Source organism: Erinaceus europaeus, chromosome X, assembly GCF_950295315.1.
Source record: "Erinaceus europaeus chromosome X, mEriEur2.1, whole genome shotgun sequence".
NCBI classification, from domain to species: Eukaryota; Metazoa; Chordata; class Mammalia; order Eulipotyphla; family Erinaceidae; genus Erinaceus; species Erinaceus europaeus.
The window spans coordinates 555541-581575 of record NC_080185.1 but is presented as its reverse complement, the minus strand read 5'-3'; the positions used below and the strand labels follow the sequence as shown (position 1 = coordinate 581575).

General features: G+C 43.4%; 1 protein-coding gene across 1 annotated transcript; it reads right to left on the bottom strand.

Moving 5' to 3' along the window:
* Positions 1-823: 823 nt before the first annotated feature.
* Positions 824-21954, bottom strand: CLIC2 (chloride intracellular channel 2). The gene is made up of 6 exons (XM_007536670.3): positions 21493-21954; positions 12680-12789; positions 12406-12531; positions 4179-4285; positions 2157-2338; positions 824-1479 (listed from the first exon to the last, which is right to left on the bottom strand). Exons 1-6 carry the CDS (start codon positions 21913-21915, stop codon positions 1318-1320), a joined length of 1110 nt encoding a protein of 369 aa, XP_007536732.2. The 5' UTR covers positions 21916-21954; the 3' UTR covers positions 824-1317.
* Positions 21955-26035: the final 4081 nt, after the last annotated feature.

Below are 26035 nucleotides of genomic sequence, written 5' to 3'. Positions count from 1 at the left end.
GCCAGGGGCTGGAACCGGGATCCTTATGCAGGTCCTTGAGCTTTGCACCACCTGCACTTAACCCGCTGCGCTACTGCCCTACTCCCTCGCTTTATTTTTATAAAAATGTTTCTGGGCCGTGGTAGGTAGCATAATGGTTCTGCAAAGAGGCTTTCATGCCAGAGGCTTTAAAGTCCCAGATTCAGTCCCCTACACCACTATAAGCTAGACTTGAGCAGTGCTCCAGTTAGAAAGAAAAATCTATTAAAATCATTTCTATTGATTAAAGGTCCAATTCTGCCACATATTTTTATGATATTATATTATTTTATCTCATAAATTCTTGTTCATTTAAAAGCAATATAATCTTATTGTAAAGATCATATTCTCACTTATTTTTACCATGACATAACCAGTCTGTCTTGATCTCTTCCTAGAGATGCTTTTTTTTTTTTTGTATTTATTTATTTATTCCTTTTTGTTGCCCTTGTTGTTTTATTGTTGTAGTTATTGTTGTTGTTGGATAGGACAGAGAGAAGTGGAGAGAGTAGGGGGAAGATGGGGGAGGAGAGAAAGACACCTGTAGACCTGCTTCACTGCCTGCCTGTGAATCGACTCCCCTGCAGGTAGGGAGCCAGGGGCTTGAACCGGGATCCTTATGCCGGTCCTTGTGCTTTGTGCCACGTGCGCTTAACCCGCTGCACTACCGCCTGACTCCGGAGCTGCTTCTTTTCTTAGTCATTCTTGTAGGACATGACTAGCAGCTATACTCAATCTCTGATTGAATCATTCATTTCAGAATAAACTCGAGCACATATTGAGCTAATAAAAATATAAGGCCATATAAATTATTTATACCAAATTATTTTAAGGAGCACTTTGAGATTATGTCTTTACTTATGTAACACCAGACATTTGTTAAGCTTACATATGATGCAGTTTAGGCATTAAATCAGTGGGGTAGATAGCATAATGGTCATGCAAAGAGACTGTCATGCCTGAGCCTCTGAAGTCCCAGGCTCAAACCTCCTCACCATCATAAACCAGAACTGAGATAAAAAAAAAAAGGAGCAATTAAATCAAACAGCAAAAGACTCAGATTGCAGTGGTTTTAGTGTGGGAATAACGAGAATGCAGTGAGGCTGTGAAGACCTATGCAGTGCACAGTGGACATATCCACTGGATGCAGCAGATACAGACGATATAGTGCTGTATTTCGTAAGAAAGTCGGCGTGAGGAAATAGTATTTTCCATATTCTATTATCCAAAGACCTTTCTACTGTGACAGCAAGCGAAATCTGCCAAGAAAGAGAGTGGTCATCTCCTGAGAGAGCTAGTCTAGCACATCAGCTTAGCCACACTTGCATAGGCATTTTCGATTTCTTTATCTTCAGGACAGGTGTGGGTAAACTCTTCACGGGCATAGGCATTGTGCAGGTAGCGCCAGACTCCTGAAAACTCCGCTGGAATGTCAAAGTCACGGAACTTCTTGGCAGCAACCTAGGGTTTTGGAAAAATGAAGAGGAAAATGGTGATCCTAAAAGGTGACAGTAACACTCCTAGCACGTCGACACATATTTCAAAGTCAAGATCCCATAAAGTAAACTCGTAGAATCTTGGATCGAAAAACTTTAGTGTCTGCTCTATATAAATGTAGACAAAACTATATTCTACAATTATGCTTATAGTTGCACTGTATTCAATCATGTCTTGTTTTTAAAAGAAGAAAACACAGGGAAAAGGCACATGTGCTCCACTGTAGACAAAGAATTTGCTTAAGGTTCCAGTTCTTTCTTATTTATGTATTATCTGTGTTTAGCATAGGAACTGACATAAAATAAACTCTGTTCAGTAGAAAGGAATTTGATTCATCATCATCAGAATGTTAAAAGCTTACATTACTTATCGTTTGTTATGGCCCAGACACCACTTCAAGCATTTTATTGCCTTATTTTGATTCTGTGGAATGAGTAGTGCCATCCTTGTTTTATAAATAAACAGTGGACGCATCTCCTTATTTAAGAAGAAGAAACAAGAAGTTTTGGTGCTCCCCAGGAATCAGCCTGGCTTTTTCTTCTGAGGAGAAATGGGAGTACACGCTAATGTAACAGTGACAGGAAAGCCATGGCAAACAACCTCAACTCGTGAGCCATCCAGCCGGCCCTGGAGAAACTTACTTTAATAATGTTTAGTTTGGGTAACAAAGTGCAGTCAGCCAGTGTTAGTCGATCCCCATCTAAGAACAATCTTCTGGACACCGTGGCTTCCTCAGCACTGTCGGAATCAATTTCATCCAGAAGTGGAGTGTTTAAGTAGTCATCCAGACGCTTAAATTCTCTCAGCAGAGATTTTTCAAAAGCTGAGGCAAGGAGGTCAGAAGGTTACTTATCCATGGATTATCTTCATGACTAAGTACATTTATCAACACACTTTTTACACACTTAGACATCTCTATACACACTGCTTACTGGCTTTCTATGATCTAAAAGACAAGAGTCAAGTGTTCAACCACGTGCTGAGTGGACATATTTTTGAATTTTTCTCAAAAAGGTGCATTGGTGAAGAGTACATGAAAAGTGGTATATGCTATCACTCAATACAAAAAAGGTCTGAAAGGGGAGGCGGGCGGTGCAGCAGGTTAAGTGCACATGGCATGAATCGCAAGGACCGGCTTAAGGATCCCAGTTTGAGCCCCCGGCTCCCCACCTGCAGGGGAATCGCTTCACAGGTGGTGAAGCAGGTCTGCAGGTGTCTGTCTTTCTCTCCCCCTCTGTCTTCCCCTCCTCTCTCCATTTTTCTCTGTCCTAGCCAACAACGATGACATCAATAACAACTACAATAATAACGACAATAATAAAACAACAAGGGCAACAAATGGGAAAATAAATATAAGTAAATAAATAAATGGATCTGGTTCCAACCCCCGGCTCCCCATCTGCAGGGGTGGTTGCTTCCCAGGCGGTGCAGCAGGTCTGCAGATGTCTATCTTTCTCTCCCCCTTGCTTCCCCTCCCTCCTCTCTCCATTTCTCTCTGTCCTAGCCAACAACAAGAACAACAGCAATGACAACAATAACAACAATGATAAACAACAAGGACAACCAAAGGGGGAAAAAGGAGTCTGAAAGGAGGCTCAGAGACTAATGGACATCATGACTCAGAGGATAGAAAAATCTTCTTAATTTGGGCCAGGTGGTGGCGCACCTGGTTAAGCACACACATTACAGTGTGCAAGGACCCAGGTTCAAGCCCCTGGTTCCCACCTGCAGGGGGAAAGCTTTACAAGTGGTGAGGCAGGTCTGCAGGTGTCTATCTGTCTCTTTCCTTGTCTTCCTCCCCCTTCCTTCTCAATTTCACTCTGTCTCTATCCAATAATATAAATAAAAAATGTTTAAAAAAAAAAGAAAGAAAATCTTCTTAATCTTTGTGGGAGATAACGTTTAAGAAACCTTAAGGGTACACAGGATTAGGGATGTTGTGTGTGTATGTATGGGGGGGGGGTGACTAAAATACTTTTTTTTAACTTTTTTATTATTATCTTTACTTATTTATTGGAGACAGCCAGAAATCTAGAGGGAAGAGGGGGATAGAGAGGGAGACCGAGAGACACCTGCAAAACTGCTTCACCACTCACAAAACTTTCCCCCAGCAGGTGGAGATTGGGGGCTTGAACCCCGGTCCTTGCACATTATAACATGTGTGCTCAACCAGGTGTGCCACCACCCCACCGCAGAAATACAGCTCCAAAATTAGTTCAATAATCTGTTTGAGCTGTGCTGGTAATTACTATAGTGAATCTTTTAGAAAATTCTGCAAGTGGTTTAACAGTGTTTTACAAAATTTTTAGATTTCACACCCACACACGGTGTGTATAAATCACACGCCCTTCACTGTGCACTCCCCCCCCATAGTTCTCAGAAAGTTTAAGACACAGTTTGATTACTTTTTCTTTTCTTTCTTTCTTTCTTTCTTTCTTTCTTTCTTTCTTTCTTTCTTTCTTTCTTTCTCTTTTCCCCTTTTTTTTGCTATATTGATGATTAAGTCTAATAAGACTTCATTCCGGGGAAGCTCAGATGATAAAGAACAAAAAGGACAGTATTTATAAACACATACTATATATTCAGGGAAATTCTACTGTGCCTGACAATATGACAATAATTAAGTAAATCAAACAAGACAGATTCTAAGAATGGTATCTTACTCTTATTTGCTTCCTTTTGTGTATTTTTAATGTATGCAGAAAACTTGGCAAAGAGGTTACTGCCCACATCAAAGGACTCCTTGTTCTTGGGACTCAGGTGAGGATACCTAAAGAGAAGCATCATTTGAAACTAGTTGTCTGTAAATCTAAACTCATTTAACGGTAGGAACAATGTTTTGAAAGGTAATTAGGACCACATGCATACCCCTGAAAACCTGCCAGGCAGAAGATATGATGGTCTAATATATTTAGAAAGATTTATAGGAAAAATATGATTTGAAATATTGCAACTTCTAAAAGAGGAAGAAGGACTGGGCGGTGTCTCGCCCAGTAGAAGACAAGTTATCATGCTCGAGGACCTGAGTTCAAGTCCCTGGTGTCCACCTGCAGGGGACATCATGGTGGTGGAGCACTGCTGCAGATGGGTCCTCTCTCTCTGTTTCTCACCTTCTATCAAAATAAAAGAATAAGGAAAAAATGGCCGAAGAGTAATGGTAGAGCTGTGCAGGAGCAAGCCCCAGCAGCGCCTCTGGGTGGCAAATAATGATAACAACAGCAGCGGCAGCACAATGATGAACAGGTGAAGGGACAAAAAATGGAGAGAGTAGAAAAAGTTGCTGAGATATCTTCTTCTTGGTATTACAAAGTTGTTTTGCATAGTACAAGAAGCCGGTCTCTGGGATCAGATGGTGGTACACCTGCTTAAGTGCACGCATTACAGTGCGCAAGTACCCAAGTTCAAGCCCCTGGGAAAGCTTCACAAGTGGTGAAGCAGGTCTGCAGGTGTCTTTCTCCTCTATCTCTACCTCCCTCTCAATTTCTCTCTGTCTCTATCTAATAAATTTTTAAAAATCTTTAAGAAAATAGTCTGGCGCTCTGACTTGTGGTGGTTCCTGGAGCCTCAGACATGGAAGGTTTTATTTTTAAAATTTTAAATTTATTTATTCCCTTTTGTTGCCCTTGTTGTTTTATTGTTGTAGTTATTATTGTTGTTGTTGATGTCGTCGTTGGCTAGGACAGAGAGAAATGGAGAGAGGAGGGGAAGACAGAGAGGGGGAGAGAAAGACAGGCACCTGCAGACCTGCTTCACCGCCTGTTAAGTGACACCCCTGCAGGTGAGGAGCCGGGGGCTTGAACCGGGATCCTTAAGCCAGTCCTTGCAGTTTGTGCAGCCGCCTGCACCTAACCTGCTGCGCTACTGCTGGACTCCCTTGACGTGGAAGTTTTTTTTTGCATAATAAGTGTGCTACTTCAGGACCCTGGCTCTGCATTTTTTAATGTGGGGGAGGGGGGTAGCATAATCTTTACGCAAAAAGACTCTCATTCCTGAAATTCCAAAGTCCCAGGTTCAGTCTTCTGCATCACCATAAACCAGAACTGAGCAGTGCCCTGGTTCAAAACAAACAAACAAACAAACAAATAAAGTGGGTGAGGAGGAAGAACTGAAGTCAAGGAGAATTCTCCTTTAGTAGTTCTGTGTTCCAGGAGTCTTCTTGTTATAATTTGTAATCTGTTCCCAGATGATCTCCATTTCTCTGAAAGACAGCTATGGGATGGTTTTGCTCATATGTGTAATATAAAGAATTGAAACAGATGGACTTGGAAGTCCGGAGGTAGCGCAGTGGGTTAAGCGCACGTGGCATGGAGCGCAAGGGCCAGTGTAAGGATCCCGGTTCGAGCCCCCTGGCTCCCTACCTGCAGGGGAGTCAGTTTCAGAAGGGGTGAAGCAAGTCTACAGGTATCTTTCTCTTCCCCTCCTCTCTCCATTTCTCTCTGTCCTATCCAACAACGATGATGACAACAAGAATAACTACAACAATAAAACAACAAAAGGGAATAAATAAATATTAAAAAAAATAAAAAAGAAACAGATGGACTTGTAAATAATAAAAAAAGAAGTAGCCAAACTCTAAGACTACCAAAAGCAAGGTGTTTATCCTTGGGAGCAGGGTGGGCTGGGCGGTGGCTATGGTGTGAAACTATAACTACACCCCTATAATTTGAGGATTTTGTAAACCATTATTAAACCACCGATAAATTAAACAAGCTGCGGAGGTCATGTGGTGCTGAGCAAGGGACCTGCCAAGGACCCGAGTTTGAGCCCCCACTCCCCACCTGTAGTGGGGATGCAGGTTTATAGGTGTCTTTCTTTCCTCTCTCTCTCTCTCTCTCCCTCCTCTCTCAATTTCTCTGTCCTATCAAATAAAAAAAAACAAGGAAAAAGAGTAGAGTTGTCTGGGAGGTGGCGCAGTGGATAAAGCACTGGACTCTCAAGCATGAGGTCCTGAGTTCAGTCCCCAGCAGCACATGGACCAGAGTGTTGTCTGGCTCTTTCCTTCTCTCCTATCGTCCTCATTTGTAAATAGAATCTTTTTTTTAAGGCAGCTGGAAGTGATGGATTTGTAGTGCAGCACCAAGCCCCAGCCATAACCATGGAGGCAATAAAATCAATTAATCAATTTAAAAAAACTGCTCAAGAGGTGGCACAGTGGGCGCATGTTGGGCTCTGAAGCGTGAAGCCCTGAGTTCTATCCCCAGCACGGCATATGGGAGGGTGATACTCTGCTTCTCTCATTGCCTCTTCTTCCTCTGTTTCTTTCATTAATCATTCTTTAAAAATAATAAACCAAGAAAGTTAAAAAATTCTTGCATCTTGGGAGGTGGTGCAACAGATAAACTATTGTAAATAAATAAGCAAATAAATCTGAAAACAATTCTTCTCAACTATCTCCAGCAAAGCTGTCGCCTGCTGTTTATTCCTTATAGCCTTTTACTCTGTGTTACCCTTCCGTCAAATGGAACAGCAGCTTGTGGCTTCCTACTGAATAGGAGATATACAGACAAAAAGGAGTGGCTCAGACCGTTTCACTCTAGAGAATAAATCCAGTGCTAAGAACTACATCAAGGCTATGATGCTATAGACCGGAAAAGCTAATCTGGTTCACTATGGTCCTTTGGGATATTCACCTATGCTGTTCCCAGGACAGATGTTGCCCTGACAGGTACTAAACTCATCCCCCCCAGGGGACTGCCAAAGGAAATTCTTTTTCAGGAATTTTCTGCTTAGTTTAATTTATTTTCCTACCTCGAGAAATCTCAGCATCTGGCAAATGTTCCGAGGAGAAAACTGGCCATGTACTCAGGGACTTCCAAGTCTAGGCCCAAAAGGCAGACAGTTTATTCACCATCACCAGTTCACTTAAAACGAAGTATCTCAGAAAGACTGAAGATAAAGATCTAGAGTACTGGAGACTAGACAACTGCTAACTGAAGCCATGACTTTGCAAGCACTATGATTTTAGCAAAAATGGATTCCTTTGATCTGGGATGAGAATTAGACATCTCCTTATGCTTTTGGAATAAGAATGAAAAGAATCCCCTTAGGCAAAAATAATAAAATAACTCAAGGATGAAAAATAAACAGTGTAGATTACAAAATATCGACAGTGACTGCAGTATCCTAGGATCCTGTATCATTTGGAGAGCTCTGCTTTGGTTCCCCGCAACAGGCAGGTGACTCAGACAACATTCAGAAGTGGTCTTCAAGACTCCTATTCCCTGGTAAAGACACCCAGGAAAATGTTTTTCTTAATGTTACCAGTGCCACCATGCCACGTTATACCGCCACTGCCTTTTGCTTAGGACTGTATCCAGAGAGGCCAAGTTGGGGATGTCAACCTCCCAACCCCAATAATCTGATGAGACCTTTCCTGACACATGGGACCACCTAGTTCTACTTCGGATGGTGTTTTCTCTAGCAAAGTTACAGATCCTAGATGCATGCTAGGGCCTAGGCGACTGGGTCCATGTATAGAGGCATCCATAAGTCAGGGCCATATACCTCAAAGTAAAAGTGCTTAATAGTCCTCTGTGGTTAGGGTAGAACTATTTAGCTCAGCAATCTAGTAGAAAGGCCTAGAGAAGGCACTATACATTTTCTTTTCTTTCTTTCTTTCTTTTTTTTTTTTTTTTTTTGCCTCCATGGTTATTGCTGGACTCGGTGCCGGCACTAAGAATCCATTACTCCTGGAGGCCCTTTTTCATTTTTTTATTGGATAGGACAGAGAGAAATTGAGAGAGAGGGGGAGACAGGGTGGAGAGGGGAAGACAGACACCCGCACACCTGCTTCACTGCTTGTGAAGCAACCCCCTTGTAGGTGAGGAGCCAGGGGCTCAAACTGGGATCCTTGTGCAGTTCCTTGCGCTTCATACTATTTTTGCTTAACTGTTGTGCCAACTTTGGGCCCCCTAAATTTTCTAATCAAATATTTATCACTTAGGCTTAGGCGCCCTTCTCTACTACCTCCTACTCCACTACCCTCAATCACTTTATCTCCTCAGAAAGAAAGATACAGCTCTTAATCTGTGTTGGCAGCGTCAGCGTTGTCACTGCCCCCTGATCACCTTTAGAAGAAACACTATACAGTTGGCCAAGAGACAGACTGGTAAAAATATTTATCAACTAAAGGACAATTATTACCACTATGACAACCTTTATTAGAGTCACCACACAAGTCAATGCAGTAAAACTCAAGGTCAGCTGAGTCGCCACTCAAATCCTAGGTGTATTTCCTCCGCGACTTGAGGCCAGCCCCCTAAACCTAACACCGATTTGGATACGACAAATAACACTCAACACTTTCTCCCTTGTTAAAGTGGGAGAAAGCCTAAGCTTGTCAGGTAAAAGAAAAAAAGGGGTGGGTACTGCAAAAGCTGGAAAAAGGCAAGAGACAGGCTCACTTAATGATGGTCTTCTTGGTCACTGCAAAGCCACCTCATCACCTGGGGACCTAGTCAGGGAAAACTTGGATTCTCCTATAGATTCAATGGGCCTAGATCTCTAACAGAGATCTCTCTCCACCATCACTGGTCACTTCTTTTTTAAATTTAATCTTTTTATCTTTATTTATTTAGGATAGAGAGCCAGAAATCAAGAGGGCAGGGGGTAATAGAGAGGGAGAGAGACAGAGACATCTGCAATACTGCTTGACCACTCACAAAGCTTTCCCCCTGCAGGTGGGGACCAGGGGCTCAAACCTGGGTTCTTGCACATTGCAAAATGTGCACTCAACCAGGTGCGCCACCACCGAGCCCCATCACTTCTTCAGGACTGTACTCTCACTATAAACTACCAGTGGTTAGAACTGTCCCACTCTCCGAAGGGTGGCTGGATCACTTTTCTCTGCCACTCAAGGCAAACTGGTCCTGAAATGAGTGCAGCCTAGAATTCTAGTTCCCAGCTGTGACCATGGACTGTGAACACAAACTGACAGGGACTCCAAGGTTATACAGGCTCCTTTGCTAAATATGAATAGATCTGGGCCCTGGGCCAGATGGATGTGGTAAACAGGTGTTTATATAAATTGTTCAAGTTTGGGGGCTACTTCCTGCCCTGATCCTGCTTTCTAGCCCTATACTCAACTCTGACACCATCTTCCCAGACAATATTTCTAGTCCACCTGCAGAAAAATTACCACAAATATATCCTCACTTCTATCCACCCTCAAATCCCTATCCCTATCTGCTCTATCCCTACGTTATGGTTGCTGGTTACTAGGAATTTTGTCCTGCTTTATATCTTACTGCATCTCAGCCACCATGTTGCGGATGCTACTACGATTCCATCCTGACTTCCCTGGGCAGACAACCTCACCAATGTCTCTTGGAAGCTCCCTTCTTCACAGCCCTGCCCCACTAGGCAAAAATAGAAACAGGCTGGGGGTATGGATCCACCTGCCAACACCCATGTCCAGTGGAGAAGCAATGACAGAAGCCAGAACTCCCACCTTCTGCACCTCATAAAGAATTTTGGTCCAGGACTGAGAGAGACAGCATAATGCTTATTCAAAAAAGACTTATGTGTGAGGTACCAAAGGTCCCAGGTTAAATCTCCAGCACCACCTTAAGCCAGAGCTTGTAAAAAAGGAATAATAATAATAATAATAATAATAATAATTTTGGTCCATACTCTCACAGGGGGGTAAATATTAGGGGAAGGAAGATGACCAGAGGTCTCTGAACTCCAGCTCCATCAGGGCCACAGAGAGAAGGGGGGGAAGACACTCAGAAGTAGTAGGTGTGACTTTGAAAGGAAGAGAAGGCAGGATCATAGAAAAAAGGGCAAATCTATATAAATCTAGACAGATAGTTCTAGAAATAATAGTCAACCCATATCTGTGATCTTGGGAGAACTGCTGCAGTGTCCAATGGAGGGAATGGGACAGAGAACTCTGGTGTTGGGAATGGTGTGGAATTAGGCCCCTGCTGTCTTGTCTGATTTAAATCACCAATAAATGTCTTTCTCCTGAGTGTGGATGGGACTCATATATTATGGGATACTATGGCAGTGGTTAGATTGCTAGGCAACTGACTTGGAGTTCGACAAATGGAAGATTATCTTGAGTGGGCATGACTAATCAAATGACCCTTTATGAGAGGTCAAAGAATCAGACTCTTGCTAATTTCAGAGGAAGAAAGCAAATAACCACAGTGAGCTGCCTACAGAGAGGGGCAGGCCAGGTAGTGAAAGCTGAGCCAGGCCAGCAGGGTCAGTAAACAGGGACTGCAGCCATCTAGATGCAAGAGCCTGAATTCAGCCCCAGACCAAACCGGTTTGCACATGGAAGAAGATCCTGAGCTCCAGGCAACGGCGGCATCGCTGATGGACACACTGGTGGAGACTCTGTGAGGCCTTGAGCAGAGAGCCCCCTGTGAGCTGGTCAGTGCAGACTGTGAGATAAAAAATATCATCTTGAGACTTGAGCTTGTGGGGATTGGTTGCACAGTGACTGAAGAAAGAACTCCCAGCTAGCTTCTTGTTTCCAGATGCTATCCTGGGTGGGCGGAGACATGCACCTGACCAGGCTCCCATGGCTATGCGCTCTGTTGTATAAGTGGGGGCAGTGCAGTCCTCCATCCGTCTAACTGCATGCGACTGGTTCCTGGCCTCCAGCCCTTTGTGTGTTCTGCTTTGAAGCCACCAGTGATACAAAGGTCCAGCCCAAACCGTTTCTCATGCTCTACCTAGTGTTTCAACCGTTTCTCATTGCTCTACCCCAATGCTCTTATTCCTATGCCACAAGAGACTACACAGAATTCACTTTCTTCCTCTTCATTTAAATATTGGCAGAACTCTTTTCTTTCTAAAACGATTTTTATTCATTTATTATTGGGTAGAGACAGAGAAACTGAGAGGGGAAGAAGAGCTAGAGAGGGAGAGAGAGACACAGAGATACCTGCAGCCCTAATTTACCACTTGTGAAGGTTAGCCCCTGCAGGTAGAGACCAGGGGCTTCAACCTGCATCCTTGCACACTGTAATATGTGCGCTTGACCAGGTTATCCAGCGCCTGGCTCCCAGAATTCACTTTTTTTTTTTTTTTGCCTCCAGGATTATTGCTGGGGCTTGGCGCCTGCACCACAAATCCACCGCTCCTGGAGGCCATTTTTCCCGTTTTGCTGCCCTTGTTGTTATTGCTGTTGTTGTTGTTGTTGTTGTTGGATAGGACGGAGAAAAATTGAGAGAAAGGAAGACAGAGAAAGGAGAGAGAAAGACAGACACCTGCAGACCTGCTTCACCACTTGTGAAGCGACCCCCCCTGCAGATTAAAGCCGGGGTTTGAACCGGGATCCTTAAGCCGGTCCTTGTGCTTCGCACCATGTGTGCTTAACCCCCTCACCACCGCTCAGCCCCCCAGAATTCATTTTCTTGTTTTAAACATGCTATACACTTAAAAATATAAAGCACATTTTAATCTCCACTGTTCATGTGTATTTGAAATTGAAGAGGGAAGCACATGTCGAGGGCAGGGTAGAGCATAATGCTTCTGCAAGGAGACTCGGGCCTGAAGCTCCGAGATCATGTTGAATTCAAGTCCATTGCAAAACTGAGGACTATAAGATATAAACACCCCCACGGTACAGCAATGATCAGATAATTTGGCTGAAAGCACGCGAGTCCGCGTGACCCACTTCTTCTAGGTCTTCACGTCTACCCTGTGCCCTTTCCTAATACACTGCCTACATCTCACAATGTGCCGACAGCTCTACCTACATTAAAGAAATGACCTTGCACTACAGTTCATAAACATGGACAGGGTGACCAATTGCACTGCAAACTTTTCAATAAAGAGAACAGAAGAAACTGTCAGGAATTGAGGATCATCAATCTGCAATCAGCAGACCAATAGAATAGACCATCTCAAGAATAAGACTGCACAAAATTGTACCTTGGAGGAGCCAATGTTTGCTCTAGAAATTCCTCAATTTTAATGAAGTCTGTTTTCAACTCCTTGTTATACAACAGGAAGGGAGGATTGGTACCTGGGGCCAAGTCCTTCAGCTCTTCAGGCTTTCTAGAGTCATTGAAAACAAGCAGAGTTAAACCACCAGAGGTAGCAATCACACACACACACGCACACGCACACGCACACACACACCAAGGTTGTATTGGCGTCTACTGATTTCAACCCCTGGAGTGAAATGTGTCTTGATATCTCTTACCTGGTCATGTCAACGGTAGTCACATTGAATTTAACTCCTTTAAGCCAGAGGATCATGAAAAGACGTTGACAAAAGGGACAATTTCCAATACTCTCACCATCACTTCCAGCCTATTGAAATAAGCAAAGTCCTTATTCATTCATATCTTAGCAAGAGTGTATTGAGTGTCTACAGGTAAATTATCTAATTGCTGGAGACTAAGTTGGAAAATACTTACTCTCATGGATACTGCTATACTGGGTAGAGAGAGATAACAGATCGCATGATCTTACTAAGTGACAAATGACAAGTGTGACAAACCATAATAATAATAAAACTTGTATATATTGCAAGAATATATACAACCATGCCCTACTGGTGGACACTTCAGGTACCCCAAAGGTTTTGATGCCCTAAGTACTTTGGGTGGGTATGGTTTCTTTCTGAGCTATCTCTAGAGCTACTCTTGCAATGGGGATTCTCAGTGAAGAGTATATATTTTTTTCCAGTTTCATAGATCTTGTCAGATTTACCTCCTGAAAAGTAATTTCCACATGTTCACTGATCATTTGACTTCCTTATTTTGTGAACAAGTAGAGCCTGACAATTTTACCCTTTTCCTCCCACTGTTGTTGTTGTTGGATAGGACAGAGAGAAATTAAGAGAGGAGGGAAGACAGAAAGGGGGAGAGAAAGACAGACACCTGCAGACCTGCTTCACCACTTGTGAAGCGACCCCCTTGAAAGTGGGGAGTTGGGGGCTTGAACTGGGATCCTTGTGCTTCGCACTATGTGTGCTTAACTCGGTGTGCTGCGCCCTGGCCCCCAATTTTATGTTTTCAATCAAGGTAATAACTAAATAGACCCGTATTGATTTATTTTTAATAGTTATTTTTAAAGGCTTTACTTATCTGTTTGTGTGTGTGTATGTGTGTGTGTGTGTGTGTGTGTGAGAGAGAGAGAGAGAGAGAGAGAGAGAGAGAGAGAGAGAAGGAACCAGAGAATCAGTTTTGCACATGTGATGACGGAGATTAAACTCAGGAACCCATATTCCCATATTTAACAGTCCCACACTTTCTCTCCTGTTCCACCTCCCAGGTCATTTCCTTATTTAGAAAAGTTTTTTTTGTGTGTACTAAAGATAGCAATTTCAAAAACATGACTTGTGTCTCAATAGAATTTTTAATTACTACATTATTGTTGAAAAGCTGATTTACAGGATTTGTAAGTGGTAAAATTTTACACAATGTATTCGAGTCTTGTATGCAACCTAATTTTTCTAAGGTACTTAAATAACTATAGTATGTATCAAGATTATGAACAAAGCCTTACTTTCTTATTTTGTTCTATTTATTTATTTATTTATTTATTTATTTATTGGGTAGAGTCAGAGAAGTCAATAGAGAGAGAGAGAAAGAGAGAAAGCTACCACACTGCTTCACTGCTCATGAAGCTTCCCCCTCTGCAGGTGAGGACTAGGGCTATGAACCCAGATCCTGCACATTGTAGCATCAGTGCTCTATCAACTGTAATACCACCTGGCTCCCTTATTTTATTTTACAATTAATATCGTCTCGTGTTTATAGTAACTCCATGGTTTCCTTTTTAAAGTTATTCTGTCTATTTAGAATTGATTGTGGCATAAGAAGTGTGTTGAGACTCCAGCTGTAGTATTAAATATGCTTGTTAATGAAATTGTATTAACAGCATTCAAGAATCATTTTTCTCCTGTTGCTTAAAAACAATGCACTTTTCTGCTTTAAATTCTACATGTGCTTGAGTTTATCTGTAACAGGACCCTCTATTCTTCATGCACTGCTTCACAGTCAATATTCACTGAATACCTGTGTTCAACGTGGACCAGACAGCCCCTCTCTGGAAACACATTAAAAAATTCCCAGATTAAGTCAATTTTTTTTTTTTTTTTTGGCCTCTAGGGTTATTGCTGGGGCTCGGTGCCTGCACCACAAATCCACTGCTCCTGAAGGCTATATTTTCCCCTTTTGTCACCCTTGTTGTTTTATCATTGTGGTTAATTGTTGTTGTTGTCATTGATGCTGTTACTGATGTCGTTGTTGTTGGGTAGGACAGAGAGAAATAGAGAGAAGAGGGGATGACAGAGAGGCGGAGAGAAAGACAGACACCTGCACGCCTGCTTTACCGCCTGTGAAGTGACTCCCCTGCAGGTGGGGAGCCGGGGGCTCGAACCGGGATCCTTCTGAACTCTCAATTTTTAAGTGAGATTAATTAATTAATTATTTGAAGGAAGGAAGTACATGTTATGAGAGTGAAACGATCTGTGTGGTATCTGTCAGGGAAGATTCTTCCTCAGGAAGTGGCATCTGAATTGAATCCAAAGGATAAATAGGAGTCAATAAAGGACTGAAAAAAATCTATATGGTTGGGACCCAGAGAGTGAGGGAGAGAACAATTCCACAAAGTGGTCTACATCAAAACGAAAACATTTTGATTTTCAAGAGTTATCATGAAAATGAAACATATCTTATATGCAAAGTACATAAAATACATGAGTGAAGAACTCTTAAAACTCAGTAACAGCCCCCCTAACGTAAACTGGGCAAAAGAATTAAAGACTTAATGAGATGAGGTGTAGAAATGGGAAAGAGGACATACAACAATGGTCAGGATCACAAGTCACCAGAGACATGCTAATCACGACCACAACGGGCTACCTCTACATTACAGTAGCTAGAACTGAAACACTGACCGTACCAAGTCTGGGCAGATGTGTGGAACATCGGGAACAAAGCGGTGTCCTTCTAGCTATTTCTAGCCAATAAATAAAGATAATAAAAAATTACCAAAAAATTATTTAAAAAATACAGCCAGAAATTGACAGGAAGTGAGGGAGGGATAGAGAGGGAGAGAGACAGAGAAGACACTTGCAGCCCTACTTCAACACTTGGGAAGCTTTCCCCCTGCAGGTGGGGACTGGGAGCTTGAACCCAGGTCCTTGTGCACTGTAACAAGTGCACTCAACCAGGTGTGCCACCACTGCCCAGCCCCCCCCCTTTTAAACCAAAGCACCATCTGGCTATTGGTGGTGCCAGGGATCAAACCTGGGATCCCTTGCATGTAAGTCCTATTACTGCTGTACTATCTCCTCAGAGCAATAATTTTTCACAAAAAAAGAACAAGTGGTTGGTGCACTCAAAAACAAAACCAACCAACAACAACAACAACAAAACCCCCAATTGTGCTGAGTGAAAGAACACAGACATTAAAGAGTACATAACGGAGTGGAGAAGGCTAACTGAAAATAGATATAAGGTAGCTGCTTTAGGTGACAGAAACATTCTATCTATCTATCTATATTTGGATCTGGAATATATATGGATTGTTTGTAGCTGAGGAGAGGTATTGTGCAAAAAGTATTTATAGCTGAAAGGAGATGTCTGAAGGATGACGGAGAGCAAAATTACCAGAGAAAAGTCAAGGACCAGAGCGAACAGAGTACTGGAAAAGTCACCCGTGTACATATAAAAGTCACCAAGCGTTATGACAGGAATAGTTTTGGAGAAAGTGACAATGAGTCTATACCACCCTGAACATGCTCAATCTTGTCTGATCTCAGAAGCTAAGCAGGGTTGGGAGAGGGTGACAGTGATCCAGAAAGAAGGGCAACTGGGCCAGTGACCTGAGCTTTGGAAGACAGCTATGACAAGGAATAGGATACTGTGTGGCTTTGTCTAATTCTATGAGACTCAACTTAGATACCTCTTTTTTAAAATTATTTTTATTTTGTTTATTTGATACAGAGAAATTGAGAGGGGAGGGAGATAGACAGGGGGAGAGACAGAGAGACACCTGCAGCCCTGCTCCATCACTCGTGAAGCTTTCCCCCTGCAGGTGGGAACCAGGGGCTTGAACCTGGGACCTGGCACACTGTGATGTGTGTGCTTAACCAGGTGTGCCACCACCTGGCCCCAACTTAGATACTTCTCTGGCTCGGAGGTAGAATGGTCTAGAAATAGGAAAGAGGATAGCAAATCTAGGTAAAGGACACCTACCGCATCTCCAGGCTCAGTGGCAAAAGGAATGAGGAAGAAAGGGTTCTATTTTGTTATAGTAGTCTTAGCAGGCAAGACATATCATTCACCCAGATGCTCAGCCTAAATTCTAGTGTGGGGGCAAATTTTCCTCTCCCTGGCAGTGGGAGCAACTCTGAACGGAATGCTTATTTCCAGGAGATAAAGAGGAATAAGGTATAGGCAATCAATCTTAGCAGCTACTTTTATTTTGTAACAGAGATTAGACTAAGAGAACTGGAGAACTAACTCATGGGGTGAGTCGCCTGCCTTGCCATGTGCCTGCCCCAGGACCCAACTCCCTCACCACGTGGGAGTGTCATGGCACTGGAGGAAGCTCTGCTACTTTTGTGTCTTCCCATCTCCCTCGGTCTCTCACTTTGTCTCTCTGAATGAAAAAAATGGCCTGGTCTGGGGCCAGTGAAATCAAACATGTATGAGGCCAAGGATGTGCAGGAAAAAACAAAAAACAGGGATAGTCGCAGGGTTGACTTCTTCCATCGTTGATGGAGAATCTTTTCCAGCCCTCTCGCCTTGCAGAAGTCAGAGGAAGGATTCTGAGCAGAACTGGAATGAGCGGAAACACGATTAGGGTGAAAATCAGGAAGAAGAATGGAGTCTGATGACAGACAGCCGGAAGGGTGGATTGCTTTTGTAAAAGGAAAGGCACAACAATGAGATGTAGAGGAGCTGTAATGAGGTTTGACCGGAAAACGGAGTATGTTTGTCTGCTCATAATATGCTGAGTCAAAATGCTGCCACTTGAAGTTTTAGGATGCAAATTCCCTAGTCTGAGTGATGAATTCCTTTCCTCTTACGTATTTTTAGTTCGCAGATAGGATGTATTTACTCGCCAAAACGAGTTTTTCTTTTGTGCTTGTGAGCTAGTTTTTTTGAGCAAAAATAAACACATCCCACAATACCTGACATTTATTGTTAACTCTGTTTACTAAAAACCCACTGCATTTGACATGTCGTCTCACTGAATACTCACAGTAAGGATGGTATCCTGAGATAGGTTGCTACTGTTCTTGTCTGACAGATGATGAAACCGAGGCTTCAGAATGCTCACTTGCTCAAACACATGGTGCTTGTCAAGAAGTGTTACTGTTTGCAGGCTTCACTTCCGCAGACAGAACCTACACACTTAAAACTTTGTATTCTCTCTCAGCCATTGCCATATTTTTAAACTGCCGTTGATGAAAGTCTTTTTTTATTTTTTACATTTTTAAAAATTATTTTTATTTATTTATTATTGGATAGAGACAGAGAGAAACTGATAGGAGAAGAGATAGAGAGGGAGAGAGAGACATAGAGAAACCTGAAGCCCTGCTTCACCACTCATGAAGCTTTCTCCTTGGAGGTGAGGACCAGGAGCTTGAACCCAGGTCCTTGTGCACTGTAATACGTGCGCTTAACCAGGTGTGCCATCACCTGGCCCCGATGAAAGTCTTAAGAGAGTTTGAAAATGATCATTTAGAGAAGAGTATTGTCTCTTTTCTCTTTCACACATAGATAAGATGTTCTTGACAAAAAAAAAAAAAATAGCACATCCGGACATTTTTGACCAAATATTAGGTAGGGTCTATAATGCTGTGTACAAATATAGTAGAACTTAAGTTTAAAGTGTTATGTAGAGAATACACAATTTCCATTAAACAATGAACACTGAACTCTGTACAAAGAAAAAATAAAATGTGTATTGGAAATTCCTTTTTTCTTAGTCTCTAGATATAAATCTTGCCCAACTCATCCAGAATTGAAAGGCAATGTTTTCACTGGCTTCATGGAATACATAGGTGTTGTGATACAGATTCTTAATTATTTAAAATTTATTGCTGGATAGAGATAGAGAGAAATTGAGAGAAGACAGGAGGTAGAAGGGGAGACAGAGAGACACCTGCAGCCCTGTTTCACCACTTGTGAAGTTTCCCTGATGCAGGTGGGGAACAGGGGCTTGAACCTGGCTCCTTGTGCACCTAACCAGGGGCACCACTGCCTGGCCCCAATACAAATTCTTAATGGTGACAGAAAAGTGTGTAGTCATTTGTAGGGGTTCTATCACTGTTATGAGGAAGAAGCTGTGGTAAGGCTTTTAAACCACAGCCCAGGTAGCTGAGGAGATAAGTGAAAGACCATTGCTAAATTGCTTTTAAAAATTACTAAACTTTCTCACCCCTCTCAATCTCTGTGCTCCTCCCAGTATCTTGGAATAAACCTCTAGAAATCCATGGATTACAAGTTAAAGTAAAGCAAGAAAAAAGCTACTGACATTCTAGGTTCTTCCAGAAAAATCTGTAATTTGTGTCACTATCACTAGATAAGCCGATGTTTAAAGACTTTCATCTGGGAGCCGGGTGGTAGCGCAGCGGGTTAAACACACATGGCGCAAAGCGCAAGGACCGGCGTAAGGATCCTGGTTCAAGCCCCCGGCTCCCCACCTGCAGGGGAGTGGCTTCTGCAGGTGTCTGTCTTTCTCTCCCCCTCTCTGTCTTCCCCTCCTCTCTCCATTTCTCTCTGTCCTATACAACAACGACGGCGTCAATAACAACAACAACAATAGAACAAGGGCAACAAAAGGGAATAAATTAATATAAAAAAGAATTTTATCTGATAAAATTCTGGAAAGCTTTACTAAGATGCTTGCCAAATCAAAAACAATCAAATAAGATTAGACAAAAATTCCCACCAGCCTTTTACTAGCCGTGTGAAGTTGGAGAACACGACAAGTCGTTTGTCGCCATGAAGCAGGGTTAATAACAGACTGCTTAGCACAGTGCCTTCCATCTAGTAAACTGCTTTTCTTTCGACCTGCAAGTTCTTGTTATGAGATGAAATATTTTCTCACCTCTTACAGTTCACTATTTTTTGATAACCAGAGCACTGCTTAGCTCAGGCTTATGGCAGTGTAGGGACTGAACCTGGGGCTGAACCTGGGCCTTGAGCCCCAGGCATGGAACCCCTGTGCGCAGTCACTATGCCACAGCCCCCCGGCCAACACTTTCTTCTCTAATGTTCAAGAGGTGCCCGTGCAGATCAGTGCCGGCAGTGGGCATTGATGGAAACTTTAATTCAAGGGAATGATGAGTTGAGATCAACTGAGGGTAGTTTATCATCTTACAAAGAGCCACTACCTCTGATTTGAAACTAGCAGATGTCAACGACTGGTTAGGAAATTAAAACTTATTTGTATCGTCTGAGAAGTCACATGGTTTTCTAGAATCCAGAGAGAGGAGAAGTAACTCTTATGCTTCCTAGTTCAGCAAACATTTACTTGTATGATTTCACTATGCAGGAATTCAAGAATTTCTTGTCTAGAATTCTAAAAAGGCAGTCTTATTATATCCTTGATATCCCTAGCTATTAATAAAAATGATTGGAAAGATGTTATTTTTGCTGACAGATGTGCTGCTAAACAGATCTGACATTTGGTACTTTATTTTATGTCTTTGTGAACTGTCAAGACACTATGTGATTTTAAAAGAAGCAAGGTTCTTAACCTTTGTTGCCTTACTTTAAATCTTATAATGATAAGTACTGCTGTCACCACTGATAATACCACTGCCACCACTACTCTAGTTCCTAAATTGTCAGGACTAAGTGAAGTCACCGTAAGTGTTTAGAATCAGGTTGGTCAGGTAGGATATAAAAGTCTGTTATTATCACTCTACATACTTCCAGTAGTCAATGAAAATAAAGTGAAAATGGTTCATATCAGCAGGAATTAAAAATTATATATATGTATGTATACATACATATCTCTTAAGATTTGTTTATTTTATTGATTTGTTTTTATGAGAGAGAGATAAAGAAAGAGAGAGATTGAGAGAGAGATTGAGAGAGAGAGAGGGAGAGAGAGAAATAACAGAGCCCTGCTCAGCTCTGGAAGATGGTGATGCTGGGGATGGAATCTGGGACTTCAGAGGCTAAGGCATGAGAGTCTTTTGCAGAACCATCATGCTGTTATATTTCCTGATAAACTGATTTAGGAAGACAAAATTCTTTCTTCTGCTTAGGGGTTTTCCAAAGGGTTTTTCTGAAAAGTCTAAAAAACCCCAACTCGAGGCAGACCTTAAAGAGGAAGCACACCCTTCTCACATCACAGGCATGTAGACTCTCGACTTGGCTCCCCCACAGTGGCCATGCGATTCTGCTGCAGTGTTCACCCATGGTGACAGAACTTCAGAAAGCTCTATCTGAACTATGTGTGGAATGAGGTCTGGGCCCATCCTTGACCCTCTCTTTCCCTTTTCAGGCCTTCTCCAAACCTATCTCATAAAACACCAGTTATGAGGGCTGGAAAGCTAACGGATGATTATGTCAGCTTCCTTCACTATATAGACAGAGACAAAGGTTCACAGGGAGGGATTTGGCCAAATGTACACAGGAAGCCACTAGGAACACAATTTAATTGTTCTGACTATCAACCATCCTGGTGTTCTTTCTACCATATCTTCTTGCATTTTCTGGATGAGATGTTTTCCTTCTGTGGCTCAGTTTAGGAATATATTCACAGTTATTCTCTATCTCTAGCCCAAATGTTGACTTTTGAAAACAAGCTGAACCTACTGTCAACAAACAGTACATTCTGTATGCTGTTTTGGTTTTCTGCTTTTGTTTTTAGATAAAGAGTGGCAGAGAAAGAATGAAAGAGACCAGAGCACTGAAGCTTCCTTCCTTCCATGTAATGGGGACCAGGCTCAAACCTGGTCACATATAGCAAAGCAAGTGGTCGATATTTTTCCAGCCCCATTCCATATGCTCTTTTAAATGCTAGAAAACTCACCTTCACAAAAAGCTCGATTTCAGGGTCAGCTTGAATGCTGGGCCTCAAGTCTGCCATCTTCCTGTTTTGACCACCGCTTATCAACCGTATCAAACTGTGTCCTGAATGGTCCTCGGCACTTGTAGACAATTTTCTTTCACTTTTGTCCAAATGTTCAAATAAAACTGGTGTTTTAAGAGGAGAGTCCAGCTGGCAGAAAAATGAGTCAAAGGTGAGATCAGACTCTCCGCAAGAGGTTGATGCAGAGAATTCTAGATGCCTGAGAGCAGCTCTTGAACTTGTTTTCCTTCTTCCTCCTAACCAAACATTTAAATCAGGGAGGAGCAGGAGGGGTGTGTGTAAACAGGCTGACTGGAAGGGTGGGGGTGTTTCCAGAGAGGATCCAATGCTGTGAGTCAGCACAGGAGAAAGACATACACACATGCAGTGCTGGCCTCTAGATATCAAGCCTCCCAGATGTTCTCTAGAGCCTCTCATGGACGGAGTCTGGGCTCCATGCCCAGATAACGGCCTCTTACTGCTGCTCCTGCAACGTGACAGCCACATAAACCTCTTCCAGGAAAAGCTCCAGGAAAGACTTGGGTTTGACCATTGAAAGTGATAGCTAACTAACGATACTGTCTTAAAATGGGGTTAAAACTTGTACCCATCAGGTATCTCCACCCCAAATGCGTGTCCACAGAAGATTTCACTTCTGGGTTGTAAATTTCACTTCTCTTCTATGATTCGGGGACTACTTGCTGGGTTGGCTGACTCTGGCAGTTTCTTTAGGGCGCTAGGTCTCACTGTCTGTTTCTGGGAAGTGTGGACTGGGACAGATCGCTCCCTTCCTTGTCTCAAGCATCTATATGGGAACCCCCGGCAGTCCCTGGGAACAGCAGTCACATGTCCAGAGCAGCCATCAGCTGTCTGCCTGTCAGGAGGAGGGAAGGTCCCCTGGACCCACAGGCCTCTTGGCTGGGCTGAGTCACTTTCCTCTGGGAGCCACCGTGGACATGGGTCCGCCAGAAGAGGCCGCGGGCTGCCACGCAGATATCGGCTGTGCTCGTGGGGGATGGGGATGGCCGCACTAGCTCCTCCGTGGCCCTGGCACGGGAACTCGTGTAACGAGAGGCTCGTGGCCTGAGAGGCTGGCGACCAAGCTTGACTGTGCCCCACCCATAGGCTCTTGGGGAGGGGTGGTTGGAATAACCGTGGGCGTTGTTCTGGCCAGGGCACCCGGTGATCCCCCTCTGCTCATTCCGGTGATGGGGAAGCACTGATAAGACACTGGCACAGGCCGCCTCCGCGGTGCACTCAGGACCGGCCCTTTGCCAGGACTTGCCAAGGCCTTGGCTGGCCCACATTTACACCCTGTTCATTCATTCATTCATTCATCCTTCCCCTCTGAAGACAGTCAAAGGACAGCTATATTGATAGCTTCCAAGGGAGGATACTGAAACACAAAATCCTCTTCCTGAACAAAATCACAGGTCAGTTTTATGAAACTTTTAAAGAGGACTTACTACCTATCCTTCTCAAGCAATTTCAAGAAACTGAAGGGGGATATTCCCAAACACTATGCAATGAACATTTCTCTCACCAAAAGTTACCAGAGATATTATATGCATAAAATAGGAAAAAAAGAGAGAAAGAAATGCTATAGATAAACCTTTATCCAAATGAACATAGGTTATCAACAAATCCTTAGCTAATTGTATCGATTTTTCTAAGACTGTCAGCTCATCCCTCAACTGTGTTTTCCTCACCCCTCAGACCAAGTTTTGTCCCCACCAGGATGACGAGATTATTGGGACAATAGTGACACACCTCAGTCTCAAATGATGCAGGGCTCACAAGAGCAAGACAAACTAAGATCACATCTGATTGTGGACAGGATGATCTGTCATCATCTTTTTTCCTCCTTTACCTTGATCTCCTTTTTATTTCTGAAAAAGTAATTTGGGGGGTCGGGTGGTAGTACAGTGGGTTAAGCGCATATGGAGCTAAGCCCAAGGACCGCCTTAAGCATCTCAGTCTGAGCCCCCCCCCCCCGCTCCCCACCTGCAGGGGGGTCACTTCACAAGTGGTGAAGCAGGTCTGCAGGTGTCTTTCTCTTCCCCTCTCTGTCTTCCCCTCCTCTCTCCATTTCTCTCTGTTCTATCCAACAACAACAGCCATACAACAACAATAATAACCACAACAACAATAAATAAAAAAGGAAACAAGGGCAACAAAAGGGGAAAAAAAGATAGCCTCCAGGAGCAGTGGATTCGTAGTGCAGGCACAGAGTTCCAGCAATAACCCTGAAGGCAAAAAAAGAAAGAAAAAGTAATTAAAGTTGGATATTTTACTAATACCTATAAAAATAGATTTTAAAAGCATTTTACTTATTATTAGATGGAGACAGAGAGAAATTGAGAGGGGAAGGGGAGATAAGAGAAATAGACTGCAGCCCTTCTTCACCGCTCGTGAAGCTTCCCCCTAAGGTGGAGATCAGAGTCTCAAACCTGGGTCCTTGGCCACCGTGATGTGTGTGTTTAGCCAGGTGTGCCACCACCTACCTCCCCAAAATAGATTTTGTTGAAGTTACTGTTACTAACAGCCAAACTGAGGCCAAATTTTCTATTAATCTCTTGTATTCCTATTGGCCTATGGCCCGCATGCGGTTCATTCCACTCCTCGTTACTATTACTGATCATTTTATCGGGGTGGCTAACGGGTCTCTACGCAGTCATTGACACACGGCTACAGTATATCTCATGCCCTGTGCAAGTTGTCTGCAGACACCCTCACCGTGTAGAAATGGAGAGAAGAAGGAGAAGACAGGAGGAAAGAAAGACACCTACAGACCTGCTTCACCGTCTGTGAAGGGACTCCCCTGCAGGGGGGGAGCCGGGGGCTTGAACCCGGAGCCTTATGTCTTGCGCCCCATGCGCTTACCCCGCTGCCCTATCGCCTGACTCCACCACAGCACCGCCTGATGCCTGCCCTTGGGCAGCTCTGGCCCAGACCAGTGTCCTGCTCACCAGCCAATAGCAGGGCAACCTTGTTAGGGCGAGACAGAGAAGTGAGAGAATACTATAGCGGTCTTCTTATCCAGAGTTCCCTTGGTGTCCATGGTTCTCCTAAGTGGTGCTGGGGCTCAAACCCAGGGCTCTGTGCAGGATAAGTCATGTGCTTTATATCCCGCGCCATCTCTTGGCTCTAGGAATTCTTGAGGACGTTTCTGTTGTCACCTAGATACTGGACTTATAGTCACCAGAACTGAGTGAAAGTAAATCTGTTTAAACTCTATAGTCTATGGTATTTTAAAAAACCATCTATTTTGCTCAACAAATTGTTTGGCTTCATATGTTAACTCTCTTTTCAATCACCAGGTTCCAGATGCCACCAGGATGCTGGCCAGACTTCCCTGGATTGAAGACCCCACCAATGTGTCCCGGAGCTCCGCTTCCCCAGAGACCCACCCCACTAGGGAAAGAGAGAGGCAGACTGGGAGTATGGACCCAACAGTCAACGCCCATGTTCAGCGGGGAAGCAATTACAGAAGCCAGACCTTCTACCTTCTGCAACCCTCAACGACCCTGGGTCCATGCTCCCAGAGGGATAGAGAATGGGAAAGCTATCATGGGAGGGGGTGGGTTATGGGGATTGGGTGGTGGGAATTGTGTGGAGTTGTACCCCTCCTACCTTATATTTTTGGTCATTAATCCTTTCTTAAATAAAAAATTAAAAAAAAACCCATCTATTTATTGGATAGAGACAACCACAAATTGAGAAGAACGGAAGATATAGAGGGAGAGAGACAACTGCAGTGGTAAAGCTTTGCTTCTGCAGGTGGGGACTGGGAGCTTGAACCCGGATCCTTGTGCACCGTAACATGTGCACCCAGGTGCAGCACCACCTGGCCCCAGCTGGTAATTTGTTAAGATGGGCCTAGCTAACTGATAGGACTTCCTACCTATTTCACTTCTAGGAACATCATGCTCATGTACGCGACATCATTACAAGTTCACTGTTTAATGTCACTGGACAAAGTGAAGCAGAAGGATGAACTCAGGATCCAAGGGATTCAGCCCAGGCGACACATGAGCATTACCTGAAAGCTTCTACACCTATCCTGATAGATGCCATAGCCAGAGACAAGTGTTCAGAAACTCAAACTCAGAGTCTCATAAGGCTGAATTGCACAGAACAAGAATTCTCAACTTTGCAGTGTTAACTTTTTAAAATATTTTTTAACTTTTTAATTTTTTTATTATCTTTAATGTTTACTGCATAGACAGCCTGAAATTGAGAGGGAAGGGAGATAGAGGGAGACAGACAGAGACCTGCAGCCCTGTTTTACCACTTGTGAAGCTTTCCCCCTGCAGGGGCACCAGAGGTCTGAACCCGGGTCCCCTGTGCACTGTAATACCACACCACCACCCAACCCCATCAGTGTTAACTCTTTAAAGGGAGTGTACACCTGAGTAGGAACATATAGGGAGGCCATGAAGAAAATAGGGACTTTGAATGCTGAAATACCGATGGCCACTTTTGCCAGTAAAAGCAACCTCTT